General features: G+C 35.2%; 1 protein-coding gene across 2 annotated transcripts; it reads right to left on the reverse strand.

Moving 5' to 3' along the window:
* Positions 1-7,551: 7,551 nt before the first annotated feature.
* On the reverse strand, positions 7,552-27,989 carry LOC148074957 (TRPM8 channel-associated factor homolog). Of its 2 annotated transcripts, XM_087795949.1 has the most exons (12): positions 27,922-27,989; positions 23,539-24,167; positions 21,973-22,189; positions 21,605-21,902; positions 19,542-19,843; positions 18,171-18,345; positions 18,024-18,118; positions 15,991-16,201; positions 15,684-15,920; positions 14,275-14,498; positions 12,819-12,932; positions 7,552-8,059 (listed from the first exon to the last, which is right to left on the reverse strand). In XM_087795949.1, the coding sequence occupies exons 2-12, from the start codon at positions 24,156-24,158 to the stop codon at positions 7,817-7,819; spliced, it is 2,736 nt and encodes a 911-aa protein (XP_087652075.1). In that variant the 5' UTR covers positions 24,159-24,167; positions 27,922-27,989; the 3' UTR covers positions 7,552-7,816. The 2 variants fall into 2 exon arrangements, with proteins under 2 accessions (XP_087652075.1, XP_087652076.1); XM_087795950.1 differs by lacking the exons at positions 7,552-8,059; positions 12,819-12,932 and having other exon boundaries at positions 14,324-14,498; positions 15,987-16,201.
* Between the last annotated feature and the right edge of the window lie 3 nt (positions 27,990-27,992).

Here is a 27,992-nt window from a genome sequence, read left to right on the forward strand (position 1 = left end):
TGACTCCTTCAAGAAACATCTGTGTTTGATGATCTACTGACTCCTTCATGAAACATTTGTGTTTGATGATCTACTGACTTCTTCAAGAAACATCTGTGTTTGATGATCTACTGACTCCTTCAAGAAACATCTGTGTTTGATGATCTACTGACTCCTTCAAGAAACATCTGTGTTTGATGATCTACTGACTCCTTCAAGAAACATCTGTGTTTGATGATCTACTGACTCCTTCAAGAAACATCTCTGTGTTTGATGATCTACTGACTCCTTCAAGAAACATCTCTGTGTTTGATGATCTACTGACTCCTTCAAGAAACATCTGTGTTTGATGATCTACTGACTCCATCAAGAAACATCTGTGTTTGATGATCTACTGACTCCTTCAAGAAACATCTGTGTTTGATGATCTACTGACTCCTTCAAGAAACATCTGTGTTTGATGATCTACTGACTCCTTCAAGAAACATCTGTGTTTGATGATCTACTGACTCCTTCAAGAAACATCTGTGTTTGATGATCTACTGACTCCTTCAAGAAACATCTGTGTTTGATGATCTACTGACTCCTTCAAGAAACATCTGTGTTTGATGATCTACTGACTCCTTCAAGAAATATCTGTGTTTGATGATCTACTGACTCCTTCAACAAACATCTGTGTTTGATGATCTACTGACTCCTTCAAGAAACATCTCTGTGTTTGATGATCTACTGACTCCTTCAAGAAACATCTGTGTTTGATGATCTACTGACTCCTTCAAGAAACATCTCAAGACACTTTCTGAGACTCCTGTGTTTGTCTTATGTTGGTCTTTTAGAGTTTTGTATGCATTTTTAATTGTGTATTGCCTTGTATCAAGCGCTTTGTGACCCTGGTCTAGAAAGGCACTTAACAAATAAATATTACTTACTTACTTAGTTACTAGTATTATGATATTTTTTAATTAAACAAAATCGATATTTTCTATTTGAAAAGAGGAAAAGATCAAAGATTAGAAATAACAAGACATACTTCAAAATTGAACTTTTTTTTTCAATTATACAAAATATAAATCAGAGTAAAAGAAAAATGAATTAAACATTTGTGAGTTATCCATTTCTATCCAGTGATATAGAATGAATATTAAAACCAAATAATTGATTTCAGAATTCAAAACAGATGATTTCACAAAACAACCAGTGTTTTAAACTATTTTAATATCAAAGTTTTCTACCAAAGGGAAGATTAATTGATCAATAAAACGCTTTAATTACTTGACAAGCAACAGAACATGTTTTCTGACTCAGATTGAGATTTTCAAGACTGACATGTTTGTATCAACACGTCCATTAAGATTCATTGTGTGAGGAATGTAGGTCGACATCCAGACAACAATTCAACGACAAAAATGAGCAACAAAAGTTGTGATCCTGCTCCGAGTGTCTCTTAATAAGCATCGTGAGAATCAGTTAATCCGCCTCACACCCTGGTCTAGAACTGTAATTATCAAATCACTGTCAGGGAATTACCTTTAATAGACCAGACTCTGTCTTCCACAAGTTTAATCCCTCAAAGGTACACCATGATCCAACGGGCGACGTTCTCACGGGGGCATCTTTATCGCTCGGATGCCAGAGAACTCGTCGGTATTGAATTGTTATTAAGAGACAATCTTTTTTTTAATAAATATTCGGCAGAAATGTGGTCATTATTTAGATCAAAGATCCTTCTCGGCAAAAAAGGTCCAGGATTTTTCAAGTGTCTAAGTGGGATTTGGCTTAAATGGTCTTGAAAATCTGAAGCTTAGTAACAAACAAAAAGGTTTTTAATGACTTTTTTATAATGTAGACATGAGCTCAGTTAGAAATAGAATCCACTTGACAGGCAAAACACTATGAAAGCTCCGGATAGGACTTCAGCTTGAATACATTTGAAATTTGGGGGAATTTAAAGGATATTTTGTTGTGAGAAAATACATTATCAGTATTATTTTTCTGTATGAGTTGTGTCTTTGTTTTTGTATGAAAAAAGTACTGAAATATGACGTTTTATTTGCTTTTAAAAAGCAGAATGTGCACAATTTATTTTATTATAAAAAATTAAAGTTGTCAGAAATCCGACTTTATGTCCATCAGCAGGCCCTGACATATAAGTGAACAAAGTTTCATGTATTTTTACTCTAGAAACATGCATATTTTAATAAAAATTAAAATATATATATTGCTTGCTTAACAGTGACTGTACTTAAAAGTCAATAAATCCATATTTTCTGCAGCATAGACTTTGTTCACGTATTTGTCAAGACCTGCTGATGACGAAAATAAAGTCAGATTTTTTTTTGTTGTTGTGGCATGCACTGAGGGTTGGGTTACCTCACCCAGTGGATTGTGGGAAGGGGTGCATGTATAAGTGATGCTTTCTGTATGATCAAATATATCTAATTTAAAAAAATAAAATAAAAATAAAGCAAACATGTTTTGTACTGCTGCTGATGCAGGCCTATGATTATTTCTGCCGTTACCAATGGCAGTCAAACGTGATTTGCCTCCTGCTGAGAAAAAGCGCAGGTAGTTTTGGGGCAAAAGAAAACATAAATAAAGAGAACCATAAAAACTAACAACAATTTGTCAATTTCAACATATGATGGAAAGACACTTTTATAGAAAATATGTCTTCTTTGTGTTCATCGTAGAACAATTTGAAACATTTTCTTTGAGATAAATAAATATATATACGTATATATTTGTACTAAGCACTTGCCAATCCCTACCAATTACCTGGTAAGTTAACAGAAAAAACAACTTTTGTAATTGCTCATTGTACTGCAGAACATTCAGAAATTAATAAGTATGTCCAAGACTGTTATTTTATGTCCTTAATAGTGTTTCTTTTTAAAATCATTGCTCCTCCACTTGTAATGCCGTTAAATCAACCTCACGCCACTCTTGTAGCTCAATGTGAATTTTGAGATTAAAATCAATATGTGTCACCTTGAACATCATTTATTCGTCATTCATTGGAAACACTTGTTTGATTGCATCGGTATTATTTATTTCCTAGGCAACCACCTTACTGTAGTAGGTGTGTGAGTGATTAACAATCACGATTTTGGGCAGAACACACACAATCACACACCCTTATTATTATTTATTCTTTTTTTAGTTTGAAAATAATCATCCACAGTGACGAGTCTCTATGTTTGTAGAAGTCTTCACACTGATAAACTATATTTGCATTGATTCACGTTCTGCTTATGATCTAGGTTTGCGTTGTCATTAGTTATATCCTGTCAATCTGGCGTGGGTGGGGTCGCTTTGAGAGAAGCCCATCAGTGACATCACGTTTATGTTACTCTCAGCCAATCACACATTGCGAGAAGAGCTATAAGTATAACATTGGGCGCTTGATAGCCTGGTGGTCTTGTGAACAAAGACCCAGGATTGACTCGTGCATCAGACAATTTTTTTTTCATTCACAGTGTTTTTACCTGTGATAATAACTAAGTCTAAATCATTACTCATGTCATGGTGAATAGGAAGGTTTTAAACAATTTTCCTTTAGCACTGGATGTAAAGCAACAGCTCTGCGAGCTTGGTTTAGAATATCAAGTGTTTTATTATTATGTTTTTTGTTGAGGAAGGTGAAGTCTGTCATGAGTCTACATGTTCCTCCTTGTGTTTCCAGTTTTATTGTGAAATCCACTCCCTTCTGTGTCTGTGCTAGTCTTACTTCCCCCCTGTCTGAGTAGTAATTGTTCCCAGCAGTGTCTTGTTAGTCCCGCCCCCAGCTGCTGCTGATTGCTCCCCTGTCTTCTTAAGCCTCCACTCTCTGTCACGTTCTTTGTCTTGTCATCACCGTTTTCCTGTACCTGTATCCTGCCGTTAAGTATTCCTGCTTCCTACTCTGTCTCCTTGCCTTTTCCCGACCAAGACTCTATTTCTGCCCCTGCTTTTCCTTCTGTTGCTGATTCCTGGACTGTATGACTACACCTCTGCCTTCCCCACTGAATTAAACCGAGTTTCTGCAAATTACCGCTGGTAACGGTTTCTCCGTTCCATACCATGATAAAGTCAATGAAGGACGATAAATGACATGTCTTAATAAATGTATAGATAAATGTTTATATAATTGTATAAATACGTAACAAAATGTATACATTTCAAAGTAATTGTGTGAATAAATATCAATATGTCAAAATTTTAAAAATAAATAAGAGATAATGCTGATCAGGTTGTGTTGCATTTCTAGGTGCCACAGACAACGGCAAAAAACAGTGAACACGCACACTCCCTCGCCTCGAACGACGACAACTGTTCGTCTTCTTCTTCTTCACGAACCGAGACTTGCGATGCCTTCATGGACCTTCCTAAACTCCAACTTAACAGTTAAAATTGTTTATATTCTAGTATTTATACAAGTTTGGAGTCTTGGGAGTGATTACATTGTGGTTTGCTCACCCAGCTGTGCAGGAAATGAATAACTCAGGTTCTCTGATCACTAGAACGACTCAAAACTTTCTTATGAACATAAACGCAGCACAAACTGTTTCCTTCAACTGAGAAAAATCTCTAAACTTAGGAAAATGTTGTCGGAACATGATCTGGATCTTATAATCCATGTGTTTGTTTCTTCTCGTCTGGACCATTTGAACAGTTTGTTTTCATGTCTTAACAAGAAGGATGTGTCTCGCCTGCAGTTGATACAAAACTCTGCAGCCAGAATTCTGACCCGCTCTAGTAGAAGAACTCACATTTCTCCGATCCTTAAAACTCTTCACTGGCTTCCAGTTTCTTTCAGGATTAACTTTAAAATTCTGGTTCTTACTTTCAGATCTATTCATGGTCAGGCTCCTCCTTACATCACTGATCTGATCCAGCCTTACACCCCAGCTCGGGCTCTGAGGTCTGTGGATTAGAATCTACTGATGGTTCCTCGCACACAGTTCAGGACCAGAGGAGAGAAATCTTTTCAGGCTGTTGCTCCTAAGCTTTGGAACAATCTTCCTCTCTCTTTGCGCATGATGGAGTCTACTGACTCCTTTAAGAAACATCTTAAGACGTTTCTATTTGTTCAGGCTTTTCCTTGAATTTCTCGAACTCCTGTGTTGTTCTCAGTATTATCTTGATCTTTAAAGTATGTACTGTTTTGAGTATTGTTTTGATTGTTAAAGCGCTTTGTGACCCTGGTCTCGAAAAGCGCTATATAAATAAATATTACTTACTTACTTACTTACTTATCTTTATCTTTAGACTTAGATTGTGTCATCTTGTTCTTCCTCTTTATGTTCTTCTTCTTATTTTATTTTTATGTATTATTTTTTATTGTTTATGAAAAATTGCTGGCTATTGGTAAAAAACAATTTCAATCAAAAATCAATAAAGTTTTTCCTTACCTTACCTTACCTTAAGTGAGACGCCATGGTTGTTGGCGAGGGGAGTGGCAGTGCTTCTGAATGTGTCTAACACGAATCAACACGCCCCCAACCACACAACATCCACCTGCGTAATGAAGAACGCTGGTTGGTAACAGCAATAAAACATATTTAACAACCAAGACATTTAGTCTCACTTTATTTGTTTATTGGAAAGGCTGGAAACACACACAGTGTTTTTAAAAGTAACAGAATCCCTACTACATCTGCCATGTTTCTTTGTGAACATCTACTGGCAAGAGTCTGTCACGTTGGACTGCCACTGATTCGAGAGACAAACCTACTGCAGTGTGAACACACCCCAAGATCTGCTCTATTTGATGTGTTTCCCGCGAATGTCTGTTGTACTGGTCGTTGTCCGTGAACACACCGGGTGTCCTTTTTTTTTTTTTCATTGGCCCTCAATTGCAGTGACTGTGAAGCTCGGGGCTGAATCACGAAATGTTCTGAAGCAAAGTCCCTCTTCTCCCTCGTAACATTATATATATTTTAACTATTAGCTATATTCATTTATTATATACATTTTAACTATTAAAATGTATTATATGTATTTTAATTACCTACATTCATTTATTATATACATTTAAATTATTACAAATGAATTATATATATTTAAACTATTAACTACATTAATATATTATATACATTTTAACTATTGAAATGTATTATATATACTTTAACTATTAGCTATAATAATTTATTATATACATTTTAACTATTGAAATGTATTTTATATATTTTAACTATTAGCTACATTAATTTATTATATACATTTTAATTATTACAAATGAATTATATATATTTGAACTATTAACTACATTCATTTATTATATACATTTTAACTATTAAAATGTTATATATATTTTAACTATTAGCTACATTAATTTATTATATACATTTTAACTATTAAAATGAATTATATGCAATTTAACTATTAGCTATAATAATTTATTATATACATTTTAACTATTAAAATGCATTATATACATTTTAACTATTAGCTACATTAATTTATTATATACATTTTAATTATTACAAAGGAATTGTATATATTTTAACTATTAAATACATTAATTTATTATACACATTTTAACTATTGAAATGTATTATAAATACTTTAATTATTAGCTATATTAATTTATTATATACATTTTAACCGTTGAAAAGTTATATATATTCTAACTATTAGCTATATAAATGTATTATATACATTTTAACTATTAAAATGTATTATATATATTTTAACTATTAGCTACATTAATTTATTATATACATTTTAACCATTAAAATGTATTTTATATATTTTAAGAATTAGCTATAAAAAAATATTATAAACATTCTTACTATTAAAATGAGTTATATATATTTAAACTATTATCGATTAGAATTTATTGTATATATTATATATATTTTAATTATTATAATTTATTTTATATTTTATATATATTTAAACTATTATCTATAATAATTGAGTACATATAATAAATATATTTCAACTGTTATAATGTATTATATATATATATATTCTTATGTATTGTATACATTTCAACTATTAACTATAATAATCTATTATTTATATTATATATATTTGAGCTATTAACTATTATAATTTATTGTACAAATATATATTAATATTATAATGTATTATATAAACTATATATATTTTAACTATTCATTCTCATTCATTCCTCGGGCTATTAAATTGTACAATTCTGAGTTCGGGGGCAGGAGTGGAGTGAGAATATCTGGATGTTCTGTTCTATGTTAGTCTTTATATCCTTTGTCTTTTTGTTTTTCTTTGACCTATGTTCTTTATCTTTATCTTTAGAATAAGATTGTGTCATCTTGTTCTTCCTCTTTATGTTCTTCTTCTTATTTTATTTTGTATGTATTATTTTTTATTGTTTATGAAAAATTTCTGGCTATTGGAAAAACACTATTTCCCAAAGGAGACCTCCTGAGGGATATATAAAGTTTTCCCTTACCTTACTATTATAACCTATTATATATATTAGATGTATTTTAACTATAAGCTATTAAAATGTATAATATATATTTTGATATATGTTACCTATTAGCTTTTATAATTTATTATAACCACAAAAAATACGCTTACATTCAGGATTCACTTTCCATCACTTTTATTTTTTCATCATTAAAATGTTACATGCAAAATAATCAAATACATTTGACTTCCTGCAAGTATCCAGTTATACAGAAGACATATGAGATGAAATCATAGTTTTTAGTTTTATTTCGACCAAGACACAGCAGCAGAATCAAGTAAGTCTTTATATTAAAGATAAGATAGTGAACACAATAGAAAAGAGAACGTCTCACTTGTACTTCCTGTTAATTGACCTTGACCCTCGTGTGAGTCACTTTGACTCGTGATCGTCCTGCAGGCGTCAGTCGTACTGGCTCATGGGATGGTCGGTCCAGGCGGGCAGGTGGCAGAGTTTCTCCTCCGTGATGGGATCTATGGGCCAGCTCCAGGCCCGGAAGAACTCGCACAGATTCATCTCCACGACCCGAGAGAAGGTCTCGACATACAGGTTCATCTTGCCCGGGTTGTCGGCCGGAAACGTGGTCATGTCGTGGTACGATGAGAAAACCTTCTTCATGGCGTCCCAGCCGAACTTCTCCTGGAGCTGCAGGAGGACATGATGAACTTTACTTAAATAGATGTGTGACTCTATTGTGTCATCAGTGTGTGTTGTTGTGATGTGTGACACTATTGTATCATCAGTGAGTGTGTGTTGTTGTGATGTGTGACTCTATTGTGTCATCAGTGTGTGTTGTTGTGATGTGTGACTCTATTGTATCATCAGTGTGTGTGTGTTGTCTTGATGTGTGACTCTATTGTATCATCAGTGAGTGTGTGTTGTTGTGATGTGTGATTCTATTGTGTCATCAGTGTGTGTTGTTGTGATGTGTGACTCTATTGTATCATCAGTGAGTGTGTGTTGTTGTGATGTGTGACTCTATTGTATCATCAGTGTGTGTTGTTGTGATGTGTGACTCTATTGTATCATCAGTGTGTGTGTGTTGTCTTGATGTGTGACTCTATTGTATCATCAGTGAGTGTGTGTTGTTGTGATGTGTGATTCTATTGTATCATCAGTGTGTGTTGTTGTGATGTGTGACTCTATTGTGTCATCAGTGTGTGTTGTTGTGATGTGTGACTCTATTGTATCATCAGTGTGTGTTGTTGTGATGTGTGACTCTATTGTATCATCAGTGTGTGTTGTTGTGATGTGTGACTCTATTGTATCATCAGTGTGTGTTGTTGTGATGTGTGACTCTATTGTATCATCAGTGTGTGTGTGTTGTTGTAATGTGTGACTCTATTGTATCATCAGTGTGTGTGTGTTGTGATGTGTAACTCTATTGTATCATCAGTGTGTGTGTGTTGTTGTGATGTGTGACTCTATTGTATAATCAGTGTGTGTGTGTTGTTGTGATGTGTGACTCTATTGTATCATCAGTGTGTGTTGTTGTGATGTGTGACTCTATTGTATCATCAGTGTGTGTTGTTGTGATGTGTAACTCTATTGTATCATCAGTGTGTGTTGTTGTGATGTGTGACTCTATTGTATCATCAGTGTGTGTTGTTGTGATGTGTGACTCTATTGTATCATCAGTGTGTGTTGTTGTGATGTGTGACTCTATTGTATCATCAGTGTGTGTGTGTTGTTGTGATGTGTGACTCTATTGTATCATCAGTGTGTGTGTGTTGTGATGTGTAACTCTATTGTATCATCAGTGTGTGTGTGTTGTTGTGATGTGTGACTCTATTGTATAATCAGTGAGTGTGTGTTGTTGTGATGTGTGACTCTATTGTATCATCAGTGTGTGTTGTTGTGATGCGTGACTCTATTGTATCATCAGTGTGTGTTGTTGTGATGTGTAACTCTATTGTGTCATCAGTGTGTGTTGTTGTAATGTGTGACTCTATTGTATCATCAGTGTGTGTTGTTGTGATGTGTGACTCTATTGTGTCATCAGTGTGTGTTGTTGTGATGTGTGACTCTATTGTATCATCAGCGTGTGTATGTTGTTGTGATGTGTGACTCTATTGTATCATCAGTGAGTGTGTGTTGTTGTGATGTGTGACTCTATTGTATCATCAGTGAGTGTGTGTTGAGTGATGTGTGACTCTATTGTATCATCAGTGTGTGTTGTTGTGATGTGTGACTCTAATTGTATCATCAGTGTGTGTGTGCTCTTGTGATGTGTGACTCTATTGTATCATCAGTGAGTGTGTGTTGTTGTGATGTGTGATTATATTGTATTATCTGTGTGTGTTGTTGTGATGTGTGACTCTATTGTATCATCAGTGTGAGTGTGTTGTTGTGATGTGTGACTCTATTGTATCATCAGTGTGTGTGTGTGTGTGTTGTTGTGATGTGTGACCCTGTTGTATCATCAGTGTGTGTGTGTGTGTGTTGTTGTGATGTGTGACTCTATTGTATCATCAGTGAGTGTGTGTTGTTGTGATGTGTGACTTTTTTGTATCATCAGCGAGTGTTGTTGTGATGTGTGACTCTATTGTATCATCAGTGTGTGTTGTTGTGATGTGTGACTATTTTGTATCATCAGTGAGTGTGTGTTGTTGTGATGTGTGACGCTATTGTATCATCAGTGTGTGTTGTTGTGATGTGTGACTCTATTGTATCATCAGTGAGTGTGTGTTGTTGTGATGTGTGACGCTATTGTATCATCAGTGTGTGTTGTTGTGATGTGTGACTCTATTGTATCATCAGTGTGAGTGAGTTGTTGTGATGTGTGACTCTATTGTATCATCAGTGTGTGTGTGTGTTGTTGTGATGTGTGACTCTATTGTATCATCAGTGTGTGTGTGTGTGTTGTTGTGATGTGTGACTCTATTGTATCATCAGTGTGTGTGTGTGTGTGTGTTGTGATGTGTGACTCTATTGAATCATCAGTGAGTGTGTGTTGTTGTGATGTGGGATTATATTGTATCATCAGCGAGTGTTGTTGTGATGTGTGACTTGATTGTATCATTAGTGTGTGTGTGTGTGTTGTTGTGATGTGTGACTCTATTGTATTATCAGTGTGTGTTGTTATGATGTGTGACTCGATTGTATCATCAGTGTGTGTTGTTGTGATATGTGACTCTATTGTATCATCAGTGTGTGTGTGTTGTTGTGATGTGTGACTCTATTGTATCATCAGTGTGTGTGTTGTAGTGATGTGTGACTCGATTGTATCATTAGTGTGTGTGTGTGTTGTTGTGATGTGTGACTCTATTGTATTATCAGTGTGTGTTGTTGTGATGTGTGACTCTATTGTATCATCAGTGTATGTGTGTGTGTGTGTTGTGATGTGTGACTCTATTGAATCATCAGTGAGTGTGTGTTGTTGTGATGTGGGATTATATTGTATCATCAGCGAGTGTTGTTGTGATGTGTGACTTGATTGTATCATTAGTGTGTGTGTGTGTGTTGTTGTGATGTGTGACTCTATTGTATTATCAGTGTGTGTTGTTATGATGTGTGACTCTATTGTATCATCAGTGTGTGTTGTTGTGATGTGTGACTCTATTGTATCATCAGTGTGTGTGTGTTGTTGTGATGTGTGACTCTATTGTATCATCAGTGTGTGTGTTGTAGTGATGTGTGACTCGATTGTATCATTAGTGTGTGTGTGTGTTGTTGTGATGTGTGACTCTATTGTATTATCAGTGTGTGTTGTTGTGATGTGTGACTCTATTGTATCATCAGTGTGTGTGTGTGTTGTTGTGATGTGTGACTCTATTGTATCATCAGAGTGTGTGTGTATGTTGTTGTGATGTGTGACTCTATTGAATCATCAGTGAGTGTGTGTTGTTGTGATGTGGGATTATATTGTATCATCAGCGAGTGTTGTTGGGATGTGTGACTTGATTGTATCATTAGTGTGTGTGTGTTGTTGTGATGTGTGACTCTATTGTATTATCAGTGTGTGTTGTTGTGATGTGTGACTCTATTGTATCATCAGTGTGCATGTGTTGTTGTGATGTGTGACTCTATTGTATCATCAGTGTGTGTGTGTTGTTGTGATGTGTGACTCTATTGTATCATCAGTGTGTGTGTTGTTGTGATGTGTGACTCGATTGTATCATTAGTGTGTGTGTGTTGTTGTGATGTGTGACTCTATTGTATTATCAGTGTGTGTTGTTGTGATGTGTGACTCTATTGTATCATCAGTGTGTGTGTGTGTTGTTGTGATGTGTGACTCTATTGTATCATCAGAGTGTGTGTGTATGTTGTTGTGATGTGTGACTCTATTGAATCATCAGTGAGTGTGTGTTGTTGTGATGTGGGATTATATTGTATCATCAGCGAGTGTTGTTGTGATGTGTGACTTGATTGTATCATTAGTGTGTGTGTGTTGTTGTGATGTGTGACTCTATTGTATTATCAGTGTGTGTTGTTGTGATGTGTGACTCTATTGTATCATCAGTGTGCATGTGTTGTTGTGATGTGTGACTCGATTGTATCATTAGTGTGTGTGTGTTGTTGTGATGTGTGACTCTATTGTATCATCAGAGTGTGTGTGTATGTTGTTGTGATGTGTGACTCTATTGTATCATCAGTGTGTGTGTGTTGTTGTGATGTGGAATTATATTGTATCATCAGCGAGTGTTGTTGTGATGTGTGACTTGATTGTATCATTAGTGTGTGTGTGTTGTTGTGATGTGTGACTCTATTGTATTATCAGTGTGTGTTGTTGTGATGTGTGACTCTATTGTATCATCAGTGTGTGTGTGTTGTTGTGATGTGTGACTCTATTGTATCATCAGTGTGTGTGTGTTGTTGTGATGTGTGACTCGATTGTATCATTAGTGTGTGTGTGTTGTTGTGATGTGTGACTCTATTGTATTATCAGTGTGTGTTGTTGTGATGTGTGACTCTATTGTATCATCAGTGTGTGTGTATGTTGTTGTGATGTGTGACTCTATTGAATCATCAGTGAGTGTGTGTTGTTTTGATGTGTGATTATATTGTATCATCAGCGAGTGTTGTTGTGATGTGTGACTTGATTGTATCAATAGTGTGTGTGTTGTTGTGATGTTTGACTCGATTGTATCATCAGTGTGTGTTTGTACAAAACTCTCTTTTTATTGAAATATTGACATTAGAAAATGATCTTAAGCTTCGCCCACTGAAAACACTTTGGTTTTCTGTAGATTAAATCTTGTTTACTATAACCACACCCACTCTGCTGTGATTGGTCATAAACAAAGCAGGGCGTCATTACACCCGAAGTAGGAGTGAAGCCATTATTACGTCATAATGGACTCTTGTAACCTCTTGTTTGTCCAGATTTCAGAGCAACTTTATAAAGTAATATGTTGAAAACATGGTCATGATGAGGGACAACATAGAAATGTTTTAAAAATACCTGCAAATATGTCTCCAGGGCCACAAAGACGGACCAATCCATGAGTTTTCTGCCTTTTTTCACATGCTGGTCCAGCCTTGCCTTCCTTTTTTCTGGTTTCAAGTCACCGTGAGCCTGAGAAAGACAAAAGTTAGATTTAACAAAATGGAATTCAGGTTGTAAAATATTGACTTAAATAACACAATTCTATTTTACAATATCTCGGTTGATAAAATAACACAATTATGGTACAAAAATCCAGCGAGATCCCGGCGATGACTGAGGACCAGGGGATACAGTGACTCCAGCAGCTTTTAAAGCTGATGTTTATATATTTTGGTTTGAAAAGCAAATGAAAGCAGTTACGACTCCGTCAAGAATCATGTGGTCTGTAAATACTACAACACCAGAGTCAAGTACTGGACAATACTACACATATATACTTGTTACTACTCTATCACCACACCAGAGTCAAGAACTCGACAATACTACACATATATTCTTGTTACTACACTATCACAACACCAGAGTAAAGTACTCCACAATACTACACATATATACTTGTTACTACACTATCACAACACCAGAGTCAAGTACAGGACAATACTACACATATATACTTGTTACTACACTATCACAAAACCAGAGTAAAGTACTCCACTATACTACACATATATTTGATACTACACTATCACAACACCAGAGTCAAGTACTGGACAATACTACACATATATACTTGTTACTACACTATCACAACACCAGAGTAAAGTACTCCACAATACTACACATATACTTGTTACTACACTATCAAAACACCACAGTCAAGTACTGGACAATACTACACATAAATACTTGTTACTACACTATCATAACACCAGAGTCAAGAACTCGACAATACTACACATATATCCTTGTTACTACAGTATCACAACACCAGAGTCAAGTACTATACAATACTACACATATATCCTTGTTACTACACTATTACAACACCAGAGTCAAGTACTGGACAATACTACACATATATCCTTGTTACTACAGTATCAAAACACCAGAGTCAAGTACTCCACAATACTACACATATACTTGTTACTACACTATCACAACACCAGAGTCAAGTACTGGACAATACTACACATATATACTTGTTACTACACAATCACAACACCAGAGTCAAGTACTGGACAATACTACAAATATATTCGTGTTACTACAGTATCACTATATATCACTATTTATCATCAGAGTCAAGTATTGGACACTACTATATATATCCTTGTTACTACAGTATCACTATATACCACTGTATATCACTATATATCACCAGAGTCAAGTACTACACATATATCCATGTATCCTTATATCTACTAGACTAGAGTATCACTATATATCATATTGTTGAGCCTGTATCGTATCAACAGATTCTGTACAACACACATCTCTAAATAATTAAATAAATCTTCAGTGGTGACGTCACCTGAGCTCTGGGGATCTTGAACACTTCCTCGTGCACGTACACGCTCCAGATGTTGCACGTGCACTCGGTGGTGTGGGGTTTGAACTCCCAGCATCCTCTCTGCTGATTGTGGCCCAGCTCGTGGACGGGGCCCCACAGACCGAACTTCATCATGTGCTCCAGGCTGACCAGCTGAGCGCCGGTGGGTTTATGAGACATGATGGGATACCCAGCATGCATCAGTCCTGGACACAAGACTCAAAATGACTCAGATTGAGAAACATTTTTTGAACAAAACTAAAGATGATTAAAAATAAGAATGATCAGATTTGTTCAATAATAATAATAATGATAAAATTATGTTTTAATAAAGTGTATTTTTCATGACGAATTATAGAATGATATATTTGTTTGATATTTTAATAAAGACTTGTTAAATTTAAAATAAAAACAAGTATAATTCTTGAATTCTAATGGTAATTTTGTTGAAGTAACTATAAATAAAGTAAAAACCTTAACTTCTTGTCATGGACAGAATTAACATAAAAGCAGTAAAAATAAATCATATAGAATTTGTGTTTCACTGATTTCACAAGTTTATCATTGGAGTATATTTTAATAAATTCAATTATCATGAGACTAATTTTACTTTAGATACAATTCTATAACAAAACAAAACCTTTCATAAAGTAATAAACAACTGAACAAAAATCATATCCACTTTTTTTCTTTCTGTGTGGACCAGTTACAAGTGTCTCAAGGACCTGTACTGGCCCCCGGGCCAGGGATGCTTAAATCTTTTTTAATAAGGGTTAAAAAAAATCATTAATAGTATCATCTACTAATTCTACTACTTCTAGTACAACTTCTTCTTCTACTTCTACTTCTTCTACTCCCACTCCTACAACGTCTTCTACTTATACTACTCATTCTACTACTTCTACTACAGCTTCTTCTTCTACTACTACTTCTACTACTTCTTCTACTCCCACTCCTACAACGTCTTCTACTTATACTACTCAATCTACTACTTCTACTACAGCTTCTTCTTCTACTACTACTTCTACTACTTCTTCTACTACTTCTTCTACTCCCACTCCTACTACGTATTCTACTTCTACTACTAATTCTACTACTTTTACTTCTATTACTACATCTACTTCTATTACTAATTCTACTACTTTTACTTCTATTACTACATCTACTTCTATTATTAATTCTACTACTTCAAATCTCGCCACCTAGTGGACGGTAACAACGTTTTCAACTAAATTTTCAACAAAATTAATATATATATATATATATATATTAATTTTGTTAATATATATATATATACATTTATTTATTTTCTTGTCCTTTAGGATCTTATTAGTAAAAACGTCGATGTCGGACACAAAATCAACTTTCAAGGTCATGTGGCTTGAAGGTACCGTGAGAAATCTGGACGTCCGTCACGAATCTCTCTTTCCGAAGGAATTTCTCCGGGATGACGGCGAGGTCGGCGATCGCCTTCATGATGGCGTTCCATTGAGCCGCCAGCTCGTCCGGCTTGTCCAGTTCCCGCACAAACTCTGAGGGCACGGTGAGGACGATGTTGTCGAACTCCAACTCGGCCCAGGGAGCCGGGGCCGAGCGCAGTGTGGACCAGTCTTCTGCTGTGGTCACGCCTGACGGAAACATCGCAAAAAAAAACGACATGTGAAAAACTGGGAAACCAGGAGTGAAGGACAAACTCACCAAACTTGTAATACGGGGCCTGAACAGCGACCTTCACCGTGACCTCTATCTGGGTCATCTGGGTCTGTTTTGGAGCCACCAGGTAGATCAGACCTCCGTACAGGTTGTACACCTCCGTCTCTCGCTCCGCGACAGGAAATCGTGCACAAACTCGCGGAGGTCTCTTCAGCAGGTCTTTCTTCAAAGCGTCACTTTGACACCCGACTTGGATCTGACGCAGTAAAAACAGAATGTTTAGAAACTGTACACAAATATATTAGATCAGTCTTTTTTTCTGGTAGTTTATGAATTTTCTTTACTATTAAAACAACATCTTCTTATTCACTATATTGTTTATGTTTCAAAAAAACACATTTTGTAGCTGGAAATGTAAAAAAAAAGAGTCAGAATTTCTTTATAATTTTATAAATTAAAGTCTAAACAACATGTATTTTAGTTTATTTTCATTGTCGTGAATGAAAAACTTCATCATCAACAGGGAAAAAGATAATTTCTTACAGGGTTTTGAAAGATTTATTAAAAATAGAAGTTCTTATAATTTTTTCATATCTTGCAATATTTAAGTAATATTAAGTATTTTAAACGTAAAAATGTATTCCCATATTTCTTTTAACCCCTGTGTGCTCTCAGGGTCAAGGTGACCCGAAGTGTTTTGTAGTTTCTCTCCAACACATTTGTTTTTAGGCTTTTCGGTCAATTTGACCCGGAGATATCACAATGGTTAAGGGGCATAGTAAAATCCAACAAAAAAAATCTTTTTAATAAAAGCATTTTGTAAATGATCATATATTTGTTTTAAACCCCAACTTTAAACAATTAGTTTATTATATGTTGCTAGCTAAGCTAGTCAAAAACACTTTTAGATTCTCTTATCTGTCAATTTAGAACTTGCCTGACCATGAATAGATCTGAAAGTAAGAACCTGAATTTTTAAATGATCCTGAAAGAAACTGGCAGCCAGTGAAGAGTTTTAAGGATCGGAGAAATGTGAGTTCTTCTACTAGAGCGGCTCAGAATTCTGGTTTTATCAACTGCAGGCGAGACAGATCCTTCTTGTTTAGACACCAAAATGAACCGTTACAATAGTCACACATGGACTACAAACTCCGGATCATGTTGTGACAACAGTTTCCAGAGGTTAGAGATTTTTCTCAGTTGAAGGAAACAGTTTGTGGTCAGTTTTCTACAGTGTTGAACTAGAGTCAGAATAGAATTCAATGATATGTTATTGATGATATGTCACTATTATTATGATCAATTCAATATATTATTATAAATTAACAATATACAGACATAACATATAAATAAAATTAAAAAAATAATAAAGGTTATTGTACAAAAACTATGAAAAAGAAAAGCAAGAATAGAAATATATATACAGTATATAGACTCCTGACCTCAGTGAGGGTTTTAAAGGGGGAGAAAATCAATCATGTCAGGGGAAAGAATCCCCCAGGGGGCAGTAGACGCCTCCAATTCTGATGGAATTTACACAATATCTATTAGAAGAAAGAAAAAAAGACGCATGACCAGGACTGAAGCTTCTTTAGTTCATTGTAAAGGGGCTTAAAAGAGCTGAAAATAAAATAAAAAATCATCCAAATTTGGTGACATTTAAACCATATTTATCACTAAATGAGGGAGATTTTTCCAAATGTCAGCAATTTAAAGAGGCATAATCCACCAGGTTTATCGTCTCTTCCCTCTCTCTCTCTCTGAAGATACTTTCCATTTATTCATTTATGTTTTCAGCCAATCGAACATAGAATTAAGGACAATATTATGATTGAATAAACAAGAAATCTTTTAAAAATATATATATTTGCATTAGATCAATAAGTCCATTATGAAATGATAAAGATGAATTATTCATAACATATTCCTTAAGATGCTTTTATTTGTCTACATATCATCTGAGTCACACGATGTGAATCTTCCTTAGTTTCCTTTAAAAAAAACAAGTAAAAATGCAGCGATAATTAAAAATAAATGAACAGGTAATTATATATTTTTTAAAAGGTGAAAGGTCATACCTCCCAGCCCTTGTTGACAAGATTCTCTGGTACAACTACCGTCGTCTCCATACCTGGTGACAGGTAAAGTCCGGTGCTGAGCAACTCGTCGCCCCCTGCAGGACGAACGTTGTCAAAACAAACTAGGACATGTCGGATGATCCTCACCACGCGCGTCGACCTCCAGGATGACCTTCTGGTCGTTGACGACAGGCAGGGGCGGGATGTTCTTGACCAGGTGAGGCAGCAGAGCTGGACGGTCAGTGGAGGCTCGATACAGTCCTGCTCCGATGTGCAGCAGCACGTGATCCCGGGGCGTCGACACCGGACTGTCCTCGCTCACCTGCAGGGTCATAGGTCGACGCTGATTGTGTGTACAGGTGTGTGTTGACTAGAATGTGTTGATACGTATCATGATACAGGACTAACTCTGCAATATATAGTAATAGTGTAGAAACAAGGATTTCAAAAAATAAAAAGGAAGAAGATGAAAGTAGTAGAATTTTTAGTAGAGGTAGTAGAAGTAGTAGAATTAGTAGCAGCAGCAGTAGAAGACGTAATATAATTAGTAGTAGAAGTAGTAGAAGTAGTAGTAGAAGTAGTAGAATTAGAAGTAGAAGTAATAGTAGTAGAATTAGTAGCAGAAGTAGAAGAAGTAGAATAAGTAGTTGTAGTGGGAGTAGACAACTTGTTAGAATTAGTAGTAGAATAAGTAGTAGAAGAAGTATAATTGGAAGTAGAAGTAGTAGAATTAGTAGTAGAAGTAGAATAAGTAGTAGAAGTAGAATAAGTATTAGGAGTAGACGAAGTAGTAGAATTAGTAGTAGAAGTAAAAGTAGTAATAGAAGTAAAAGTAGAAGTAGTAGTAGAAGTAGCAGAATATGTAGTAGAAGTAGAATACGTAGTAATAGTGGGAGTAGAAGTAGTAGAATTAGTAATAGAAGTAGAAGTAGTAATAGAAGTAAAAGTAGTGGAATTAGTAGTAGAAGTAGAATTAGTAGTAGAAGTAGAATAAGTAGTAGTAGTGGGAGTAGAAAATGTATTAGAAATAGTAGTAGAAATAGAAGAAGTAGTAGAAGTAGTAGAAAAAGTAGAATACGGTACAAGAAGAAGTTGTAGTAGTAGTAGTAGAATTAGTAGTAAAAGTAGAAGACGTTGTAGCAGTGGGAGTAGAAGAAGAAGTAGAAGTAGTAGTAGAAGAAGAAGTTGTAGTATAATTAGTAGTATAAGTAGAAGACGTTGTAGGAGTGGGAGTAGAATAAGAAGTAGCATTAGTAGTACAAGTAGAATACATAGTAGGAGTGGGAGTAGAATAAGTAGTAGAAGTAGAAGTAGAAGTTGTAGTAGAATTAGACAGTACAGACTTTATTGAAATATAAACCATGAAATAATTATGATATAACATATATATATATATATATATATATCATTAAAATATATATATATTTGTTGGTGTTTAATATTGATGAAGTTTCAGGGGAAAAACATTGCAATATTGAATTGTATGTATATGTTCTCTCATGAGTAAATACTACTCACCTGAGGCATCCCACAAGACTTCAGCACCTCGGTGACGACGTCCCTCAGCTGACAGTAGGAGGCGCAGTGATGCGCCTTCATCATCAGGAAGGCCACGCAGTCCATCCCCAGCTTCTTCAGGTTCGCCTCCTCCTTCTGGCTCAGCTCTGCTCCCTGAGTCACGTGAGCCGTGAAGCTGTGGATCATGTGACGGAAGTGGTACGTGTCCCTGATGTCGCGGCCGGGGTGAGGAGCCTTGTAGGTGGACTTGGTGATCATCTGGCCCAGAATGCTGAGGCCCATATTGTGCAGGAACTGATTAGCTGGAAGAGACCGTCGAGTGTTTAAACACAGTAGTTGTACCTCTTGATACTCTGAGAACATTTGAATACAATTCAACTTTACAATTATTATTTTTTCACAATAATGTTTCGATGTTCAACAGCACGTTTTTTCCTAGCTTTTAAATCATGTTTTATTTTTTTATCAAAGTTCTTTAATGGTTTATTTTTCAAAAAAGTATGTATAAAATAAATAAATATATATTTTTATTTCATGCAAATATCTACACTGTTCATTTTTCTGTTGCGATTTAACTTCCGGACACTAGATCGCAGAAGTTATTACATCCTCTGCAGCTAAGGGGATAATAAAATCCCACAGGTGATGACTGAGGACGAGAGGATACAGTGATGACTGAGGACGAGAGGATACAGTGATGACTAAAGACGAGAGGATACAGTGATGACTGAGGACGAGAGGATACAGTGATGACTAAAGACGAGAGGATACAGTGTTGACTGAGGACGAAAGGATACAGTGTTGACTGAGGATGAGAGGATACAGTGATGACTGAGGAGGAGAGGATACAGTGATGACTGAGGACGAGAGGATACAGTGTTGACTGAGGACAAGAGGATACAGTGTTGCCTGAGGACGAGAGGATACAGTGATGACTAAAGACGAGAGGATACAGTGATGACTGAGGCCGAGAGGATACAGTATTGACTATGGACGAGAGGATACAGTGATGACTGAGGACGAGAGGATACAGTGTTGACTGAGGACAAGAGGATACAGTGTTGACTGAGGACGAGAGGATACAGTGATGACTGAGGACAAGAGGATACAGTGATGACTGAGGACGAGAGGATACAGTGTTGACTGAGGACAAGAGGATACAGTGATGACTGAGGACGAGAGGATACAGTGATGACTGAGGACAAGAGGATACAGTGATGACTGAGGACAAGAGGATACAGTGATGACTGAGGATGAGAGGATACAGTGTTGACTGAGGACGAGAGGATAAAGTTATTTTGAAAGGATCATGTTACTCTATGTCAATCTTTTTGTACTTTTTTTGTGTTATTTCGTTTGACCTTTGTTCTTTATATTTGCACTTTGTTCTTTTATGTGCACTTGGTTCTTGTCTTTATGAAACTATGGTCTTCTGTGAACATCCTACTTTACTCTTTGTTGGCAAATATAAAATGATCGACCAAGAGTGAGTGGAGACGTTATGTTCGACTCCCTAAACAATATTCTAGTTATTGAACACCAGGCTCTGATTTAAGATCTTTTCATACATTTGAAGCAATTTATATTCAACGAAACAAAGGTATTTTTCTTTATTATTCCATTTTCTTTTTTTCAAGTTGCTTCGATATTTTTTGCTTTCGATTTTCTTTAATTAAAAAAAATAATTTGGCTACAGCTTTTTTTGATTGAAGCAAAGTTTTTGTTTATTGAGGGGAATTTATTTTAAAAATGTTACGAACTGATTGAACTAACTTATTTACGTAAAAAAAAATAGATAAAATAATATATATTTTTTAATTGAATAATAATAAAGAATGCTTATAAAGAATGCTAATACGTTTGCCAACTCAACTCACGATCTAATTTAAGATTAACAATTATATTTAAATAGCATAAGGATAATTTTGCTGAAATACTGGTTTGAAAAGGAGCTGCTTGGTGGAGGTCTGCGCTCGTGCCGTGCTTTTCTTGATCTTTAAAATCTTCTGTCGTAGCAAACAATGTATTTCACATGCGTTGCGTTGGACTCGTCTTCCTCGCACCTGGGAAGTGGCTCAGCACGTTGAGCTTCCTGTTGGTGTGAGCCCAGTACCAGCCCTGACCCCCCACCAGCAGACCCCCTCCCTCCGCCACGAACTCCTGCAGCTCGGCCGCCAGGTCCGCGACGTAGGCCTTGCACACGAACACGCTCAGGTCCTTCCTGAAGTCCGTCTTCTCGCAGTCCACCTTGGATTTGGTGAAGAGGTTGAAGACCTGCGGGAGGGTCGGCACGACTCCGACGGTGCCGTTCCGACCTCCGTCCAACCACTCTACGGCGTTCTTCCAGAAAGGAACCATCGACTGTGGAAAAACATAACAACATTCTTCATCTATATGTTCTTTTCAGTTCAATAAATATCGACGATCTTACTTCGACTCCGAGAAGTCCTTCCTGAGAGATGACGATGACCCGACCTTTGCCGTAATAAGCTCCGGCCAGGAATGTTCGTCCGTCGTCGGTGGTTCCGATGGGAAACGCCATCGAACTGTGGACCAAGATTTCGGAAGGAACGCCCGATGGGTTGAGATTGAACTCGGAAATCCCTCGAAGTAAGATCTCCATGTCGTCTTTGAAAATGTTCCTGGCACTGAAGAGAGAAGTGGGTCAAAATACTGAAGTTGCGAAGAAAAGTTGTTGTTTTTTAATCAATTTTACAAACATAACTACGCCGTGATCTTATAATAATCACTGCATTGTTCAACAGTTTACATTACAAACATTTTGTTTTAAATACTTTGAAAAATAACCGTAAACAAAAATACATTCTATATGAAGGCATTTTGTTTTAAAAATATTTTATCAACCTTGTTTTAATTCAATTCGACAAAAAGCATTTAAAAAAGCTGTTTAAAAATATGAACATATTATATATAAATCTTTTTGAAGTTCTATAGTTTAAATCTGAGTTTCCTGGTCTAACGTAGTAACTTCTTCTTAAATACAATAAAACAACTATAGTTTTGTTTAATTTATAATGTTCATTAGAGTTATAGATACGTTTTATTGTTTGTTTGTTTGTTTTTATTTTTATTCGATTTTTACTATAACTTATGTTCATGTTATGATAATATTGATCCTAATTTTGTTTATATTGATATCTTGAGAAAATAAACTCAAATATTTGGAATAAATGAATCAAAAGTATAGTATATATATAGTAAAAGTATATATTTAAATCGTTTTTTTAATCAATAATTTCTATATTTAGATAGAGATATAGAGTTTGCATTTATTTTCATTTTTGAAATAATTAAAAACATTTAAATAACATTTCTAAAACTTGACAAAATGCAACTTTGACTTTAGAAAATAATAGATTTATTTTTCAATTAGGTTTAATTAAGCAGTTTATATATATATTTTTAAATGAATACATTCAATAATTTTATAGTTCAAGGTTGTAGTGTTTTTTTCATGTATTAGCAAATTATTTATATTTAATTCAAAAGTCTATTTAAATTAAAACATATTGGATTTAGAAGATTTATTTCGGAATCAATGCAATTAGAATCGTACACTCCATGTCGAAAAAAAGTTCTTTATTTTGAAGATATTTGATTTTTTTAAATTACATTTAATTAAGAAAATTATGTTATGAATGATTATAATTTCTATATTCTATATATATTTATAGATAATTATTAAATGAATACTTTATGATACATAGTGAGTACTAAAATCCCAACATATTTATATTAAATTTTATTGATTTTTTAATATTTTGGAATTATAATCAGAATATCAAACTTGATGTATAAAAAAATGTAATATATGACTTAAATATTCGTTTTTTTAATTCAATTTTTAAATAAAAAGAGATTCAGATTTTAATTATAAACATAATTGAATTGAATTACTCAAAATAATGGTGAAATGCTTAAAAAACATGATTTCAAGATAGAAAATTCAAATTGAAGAAGAAAACGTGTCACTGACGCCAGAGACTTCCAGGACGTTGGGATCTGTGGAGGAACCTGCAGCAGCTCAACTTCAGCCGGATGTTCGGTGAAGTAGATTCCCGCCACGCTGGTCACTTTGTTCCCTGGAAAATGAATCTCGGTTTTCTCTGCCTGGTTCCTCTCAGACCAGCTCCAGGCCTCGGTGGCAACCAGAAGTCCTCCTCCTCCTCTCAGGAACGCCACCAGGTCTTCTTCTTCTCCGGCCACAGAGTCCGTCACAAACACGCCGAGCCCGGAGTTCTTCTCGAAACCCTCCACCACCGTGGTCTGACTGCAGGATCTGCCGAGCTGGTCTGCAACTGCCTGGATGTTCCGGTGCACCCCCACCGGAAGGTCGTCGGTTCCATCCCCTTTAAGCCACGCCACCGCGTTCTCCGTCAGAGCGGGAAAGCGGGTCAGGTAACCATGGTGACCCAGGACCACGAGTCTACCGGCGCCGTACGCAGATGCTGCCATCAGGACTTGACCGTGGCCGTTCATGGCCAGAGGGAACGCTGCTTCTCCGAACACATGCAGGACGCTCGGAGCAGGAGCTCCTCGCAGGTCCAGATCGGTCAAGCCCTTCGTGAGGGTCGTGTAGGCCTCGACGTGTGACATGACTCAAATCTGAGGTGTTGAAGAAAAATATAGTATTAATATCATAAAATAACTTATATTTACTTTTTTTATTCAATGAGTAATTAGTTGTTTAGATAAACTGCTCTGTTGACTTCATGGACACTAAAGTTTTACGTTTTTCTGTATTGCTTCAAGGTCACTGTGATACTTTAGTCGGCAGAAAAATCAAAAACACGTTGAGACGACACTTAAGTACTGTTTTTAGTTAAACTCATTTCAAAAATGTTTCCTCATAGTTTTCATGATATACTTGATGAGGTTTCATGAAACAGCTGATTAAGTTTTATGAAACAGTTTATGAGGTTTCATGAAACAGTTAATGAGGTTTCATGAAACAGCTGATTAAGTTTTATGAAACAGTTGATGAGGTTTCATGAAACAGTTGATGAGGTTTTATGAAACAGTTGATTAAGTTTCATGAAACAGCTGATTACGTTTTATGAAACAGTTGATGATGTTTCATGAAACAGTTGATGTGGTTTCATGAAAAAGTTGATGAGGTTTCATGAAACAGTTGATGAGGTTTCATGAAACAGTTGATGTGGTTTCATGAAAAAGTTGATGAGGTTTCATGAAACAGTTGATGAGGTTTCATGAAACAGTTGATGAGGTTTTAATGAAACAGTTGATGAGGTTTTATGAAACAGCTGATTAAGTTTCATGAAACAGTTGATGAGGTTTTATGAAACAGTTGATGAGGTTTCATGAAACAGTTGATAAGGTTTCATGAAACAGTTGATGAGGTTTCATGAAACAGTTGATGAGGATTCATGAAACAGCTGATTAAGTTTCATGAAACAGTTGATGAGGCTTCATGAAACATTTGATGAGTTTTCATGAAACAGTTGATGAAGTTTTATGAAACAGTTGATGAGGTTGTATGAAACAGTTGATGAGGTTTCATGAAACAGTTGATGAGGTTTTATGAAACAGCTGATTCAGTTTCATGAAACAGTTGATGAGGTTTTATGAAACAGTTGATGAGGTTTCATGAATCAGTTGATAAGGTTTCATGAAACAGTTGATGAGGTTTCATGAAACAGTTGATGGGGTTTTATGAAACAGCTGATTAAGTTTCATGAAACAGTTGATGAGGTTTCATGAAACATTTGATGAGTTTTCATGAAACAGTTGATGAAGTTTTTGAAACAGTTGATGAGGTTTCATGAAACATTTGATCACTTTTCATGAAACAGTTGATGAGGTTTTATGAAAAAGTTGATGAAGTTTCATGAAACAGTTGATGAGGTTTCATGAAACAGTTGATGAGGTTTCATGAAAGAGTTGATGAGGTTTCATGAAACAGTTGATGAGGTTTCATGAAACAGTTGATGAGGTTTCATGAAACAGTTGATTAAGTTTCATGAAACAGTTGATGAGTTTTCATGAAACAGTTGATGAGTTTTCATAAAACAGTTGATGAGGTTTCATGAAACAGTTGATGAGTTTTCATGAAACAGTTGATGCGGTTTCATGAAACAGTTGATTAAGTTTCATGAAACAGTTGATGAGTTTTCATGAAACAGTTGATGAGGTTTCATGAAACAGTTGATTAAGTTTCATGAAACAGTTGATGAGTTTTCATGAAACACTTGATGAGATTTCATGAAACAGTTAATGAGGTTTCATGAAACAATTGATTAAGTTTCATGAAACAGTTGATGAGTTTTCATGAAACACTTGATGAGATTTCATGAAACAGTTAATGAGGTTTTATGAAACAGTTGATGAGTTTTCATGAAACAGTTGATGCGGTTTTATGAAACAGTTGATGAGTTTTCATGAAACAGTTGATGAGGTTTTATGAAACAGTTGATGAGGTTTCATGAAACAGTTGATGAGGTTTTATGAAACAGTTGATGAGGTTTCATGAAACAGTTGATGAGGTTTCATGAAACAGTTGATGAGGTTTTATGAAACAGTTGATGAGTTTTCATGAAACAGTTGATGAGGTTTTATGAAACAGTTGATGAGTTTTCATGAAACAGTTGATGAGGTTTCATGAAACAGTTGATGAGTTTTCATGAAACAGTTGATGAGGTTTCATGAAACAGTTAATGAGGTTTTATGAAACAGTTGATGAGTTTTCATGAAACAGTTGATGAGGTTTCATGAAACAGTTGATTAAGTTTCATGAAACAGTTGATGAGTTTTCATGAAACACTTGATGAGGTTTCATGAAACAGTTAATGAGGTTTTATGAAACAGTTGATCAGTTTTCATGAAACAGTTGATGCGGTTTTATGAAACAGTTGATAAGTTTTCATGAAACAGTTGATGAGGTTTTATGAAACAGTTGATGAGGTTTCATGAAACAGTTGATGAGTTTTCATGAAACAGTTGATGAGGTTTTATGAAACAGTTGATGAGTTTTCATGAAACAGTTGATGAGGTTTCATGAAACAGTATCCCTATTTCCAGATGATCCATCATCATCTGACTATGAAAGACTAACTCAATGAAACCAAACATCATTTACGTCACATTAGAGCGCCACCTACTGAGCTGAATGAAAACTACTGAAGGAGACGAATCAACTTCATAGAGATGTTTAGACAAATTTTTACGTCTTCATTTCCACAGATGAAAATTCCCCAGACAACACGTCTGGTCTGTGGAAGGATCAGGATGAAACCGTCAGCTCTGTGTATATATGTCTTTGGTTGGGCCCGAGTGTTGACTCAGTGAAGAGAATCATGGGAGAAATGGAAAAGATGCTTCGAAATCATGGCAGACGACTCTGGTGTTTACTTCCTGCTGACGGACGAGAGAACACGGATCCTCAAGAGTCTGTTTCTCTGTGAACAACAACTTCAGGTTGAAGTGACACAAATAGTTGATAATCGCTGAATATTTTTCTCATCTTAAAAAAAATAATGTTTGTGTCACTCAATTCAGTACTACAGAAGACAAATACTTCTAGTTATTTATTTTAATTTGATATTCTTTATACTCTTTTAATCTGAAATGAACAAGGCGGTTGTAACAAGTTTTGTCACCTAATACTTGGATACAATCGTAGTTTTCAAGTTAACAAGATTTGAAGTAATATAATAAGCAATAATAGTAACAGTTAATAAAGTATATAGTACAAAGTAATATAGTTATTTGTAAAGCTCCTTTCTAACAAACACAATCAATTATTTAACTTATTAAATTCATTTGTAAATAAACATTTTAAATATGTTCTGTGTACAGTATTTATACTATTTTTTTGATTTACTTTGTTGATATAAGTATTTAAAAAATATAAATTTAACCAGTTCTGGCCATTTTTTTTCCATAATTGCATTATTTTAATATACATGTTTAAGGCAAATGATGATAAATACCTGACAATACTTTGATAATATAAATTAATTGGAAGATTGTTTCCACTTTATTTTTTGGTTTTAAACGAGATTACATTTTTAGCATTTTATTTTCATTAGTATTTTTTTTTTAAAGCCAAAAATTGAATATTGACTTTCTTTAGCAAAAGTCACCTGGTTACAAAAACATGGTCATATAACATATTTATTGTCTAATTATCTTTAGAATTTTTTTTTGTACATTTGAATTTCTATTCAAAAGAGCCTTTTGTATTATTTGTGTTTGTTGTGTGTTGCGGCGTTCGTCCTCTGAAGCAGTTAATAAAGTTGAGAAAACAAGTTTTATATACAGTTCTTGATGTTTTTTGTTACACAATAAAAATGGCTAAATATTGATTGACAGCTCAGTGGAATAAAAGATTTGAACTCACCGGGTTTGAAGATCAGTGTTGACACAGATTGAAGTGAGAAGACGTTACTGACGACAACATGAACGAACTCA

The sequence above is a fragment of the Callionymus lyra genome, chromosome 7, assembly GCF_982586985.1.
Source record: "Callionymus lyra chromosome 7, fCalLyr1.hap1.1, whole genome shotgun sequence".
Lineage (NCBI taxonomy): Eukaryota > Metazoa > Chordata > Actinopteri > Syngnathiformes > Callionymidae > Callionymus > Callionymus lyra.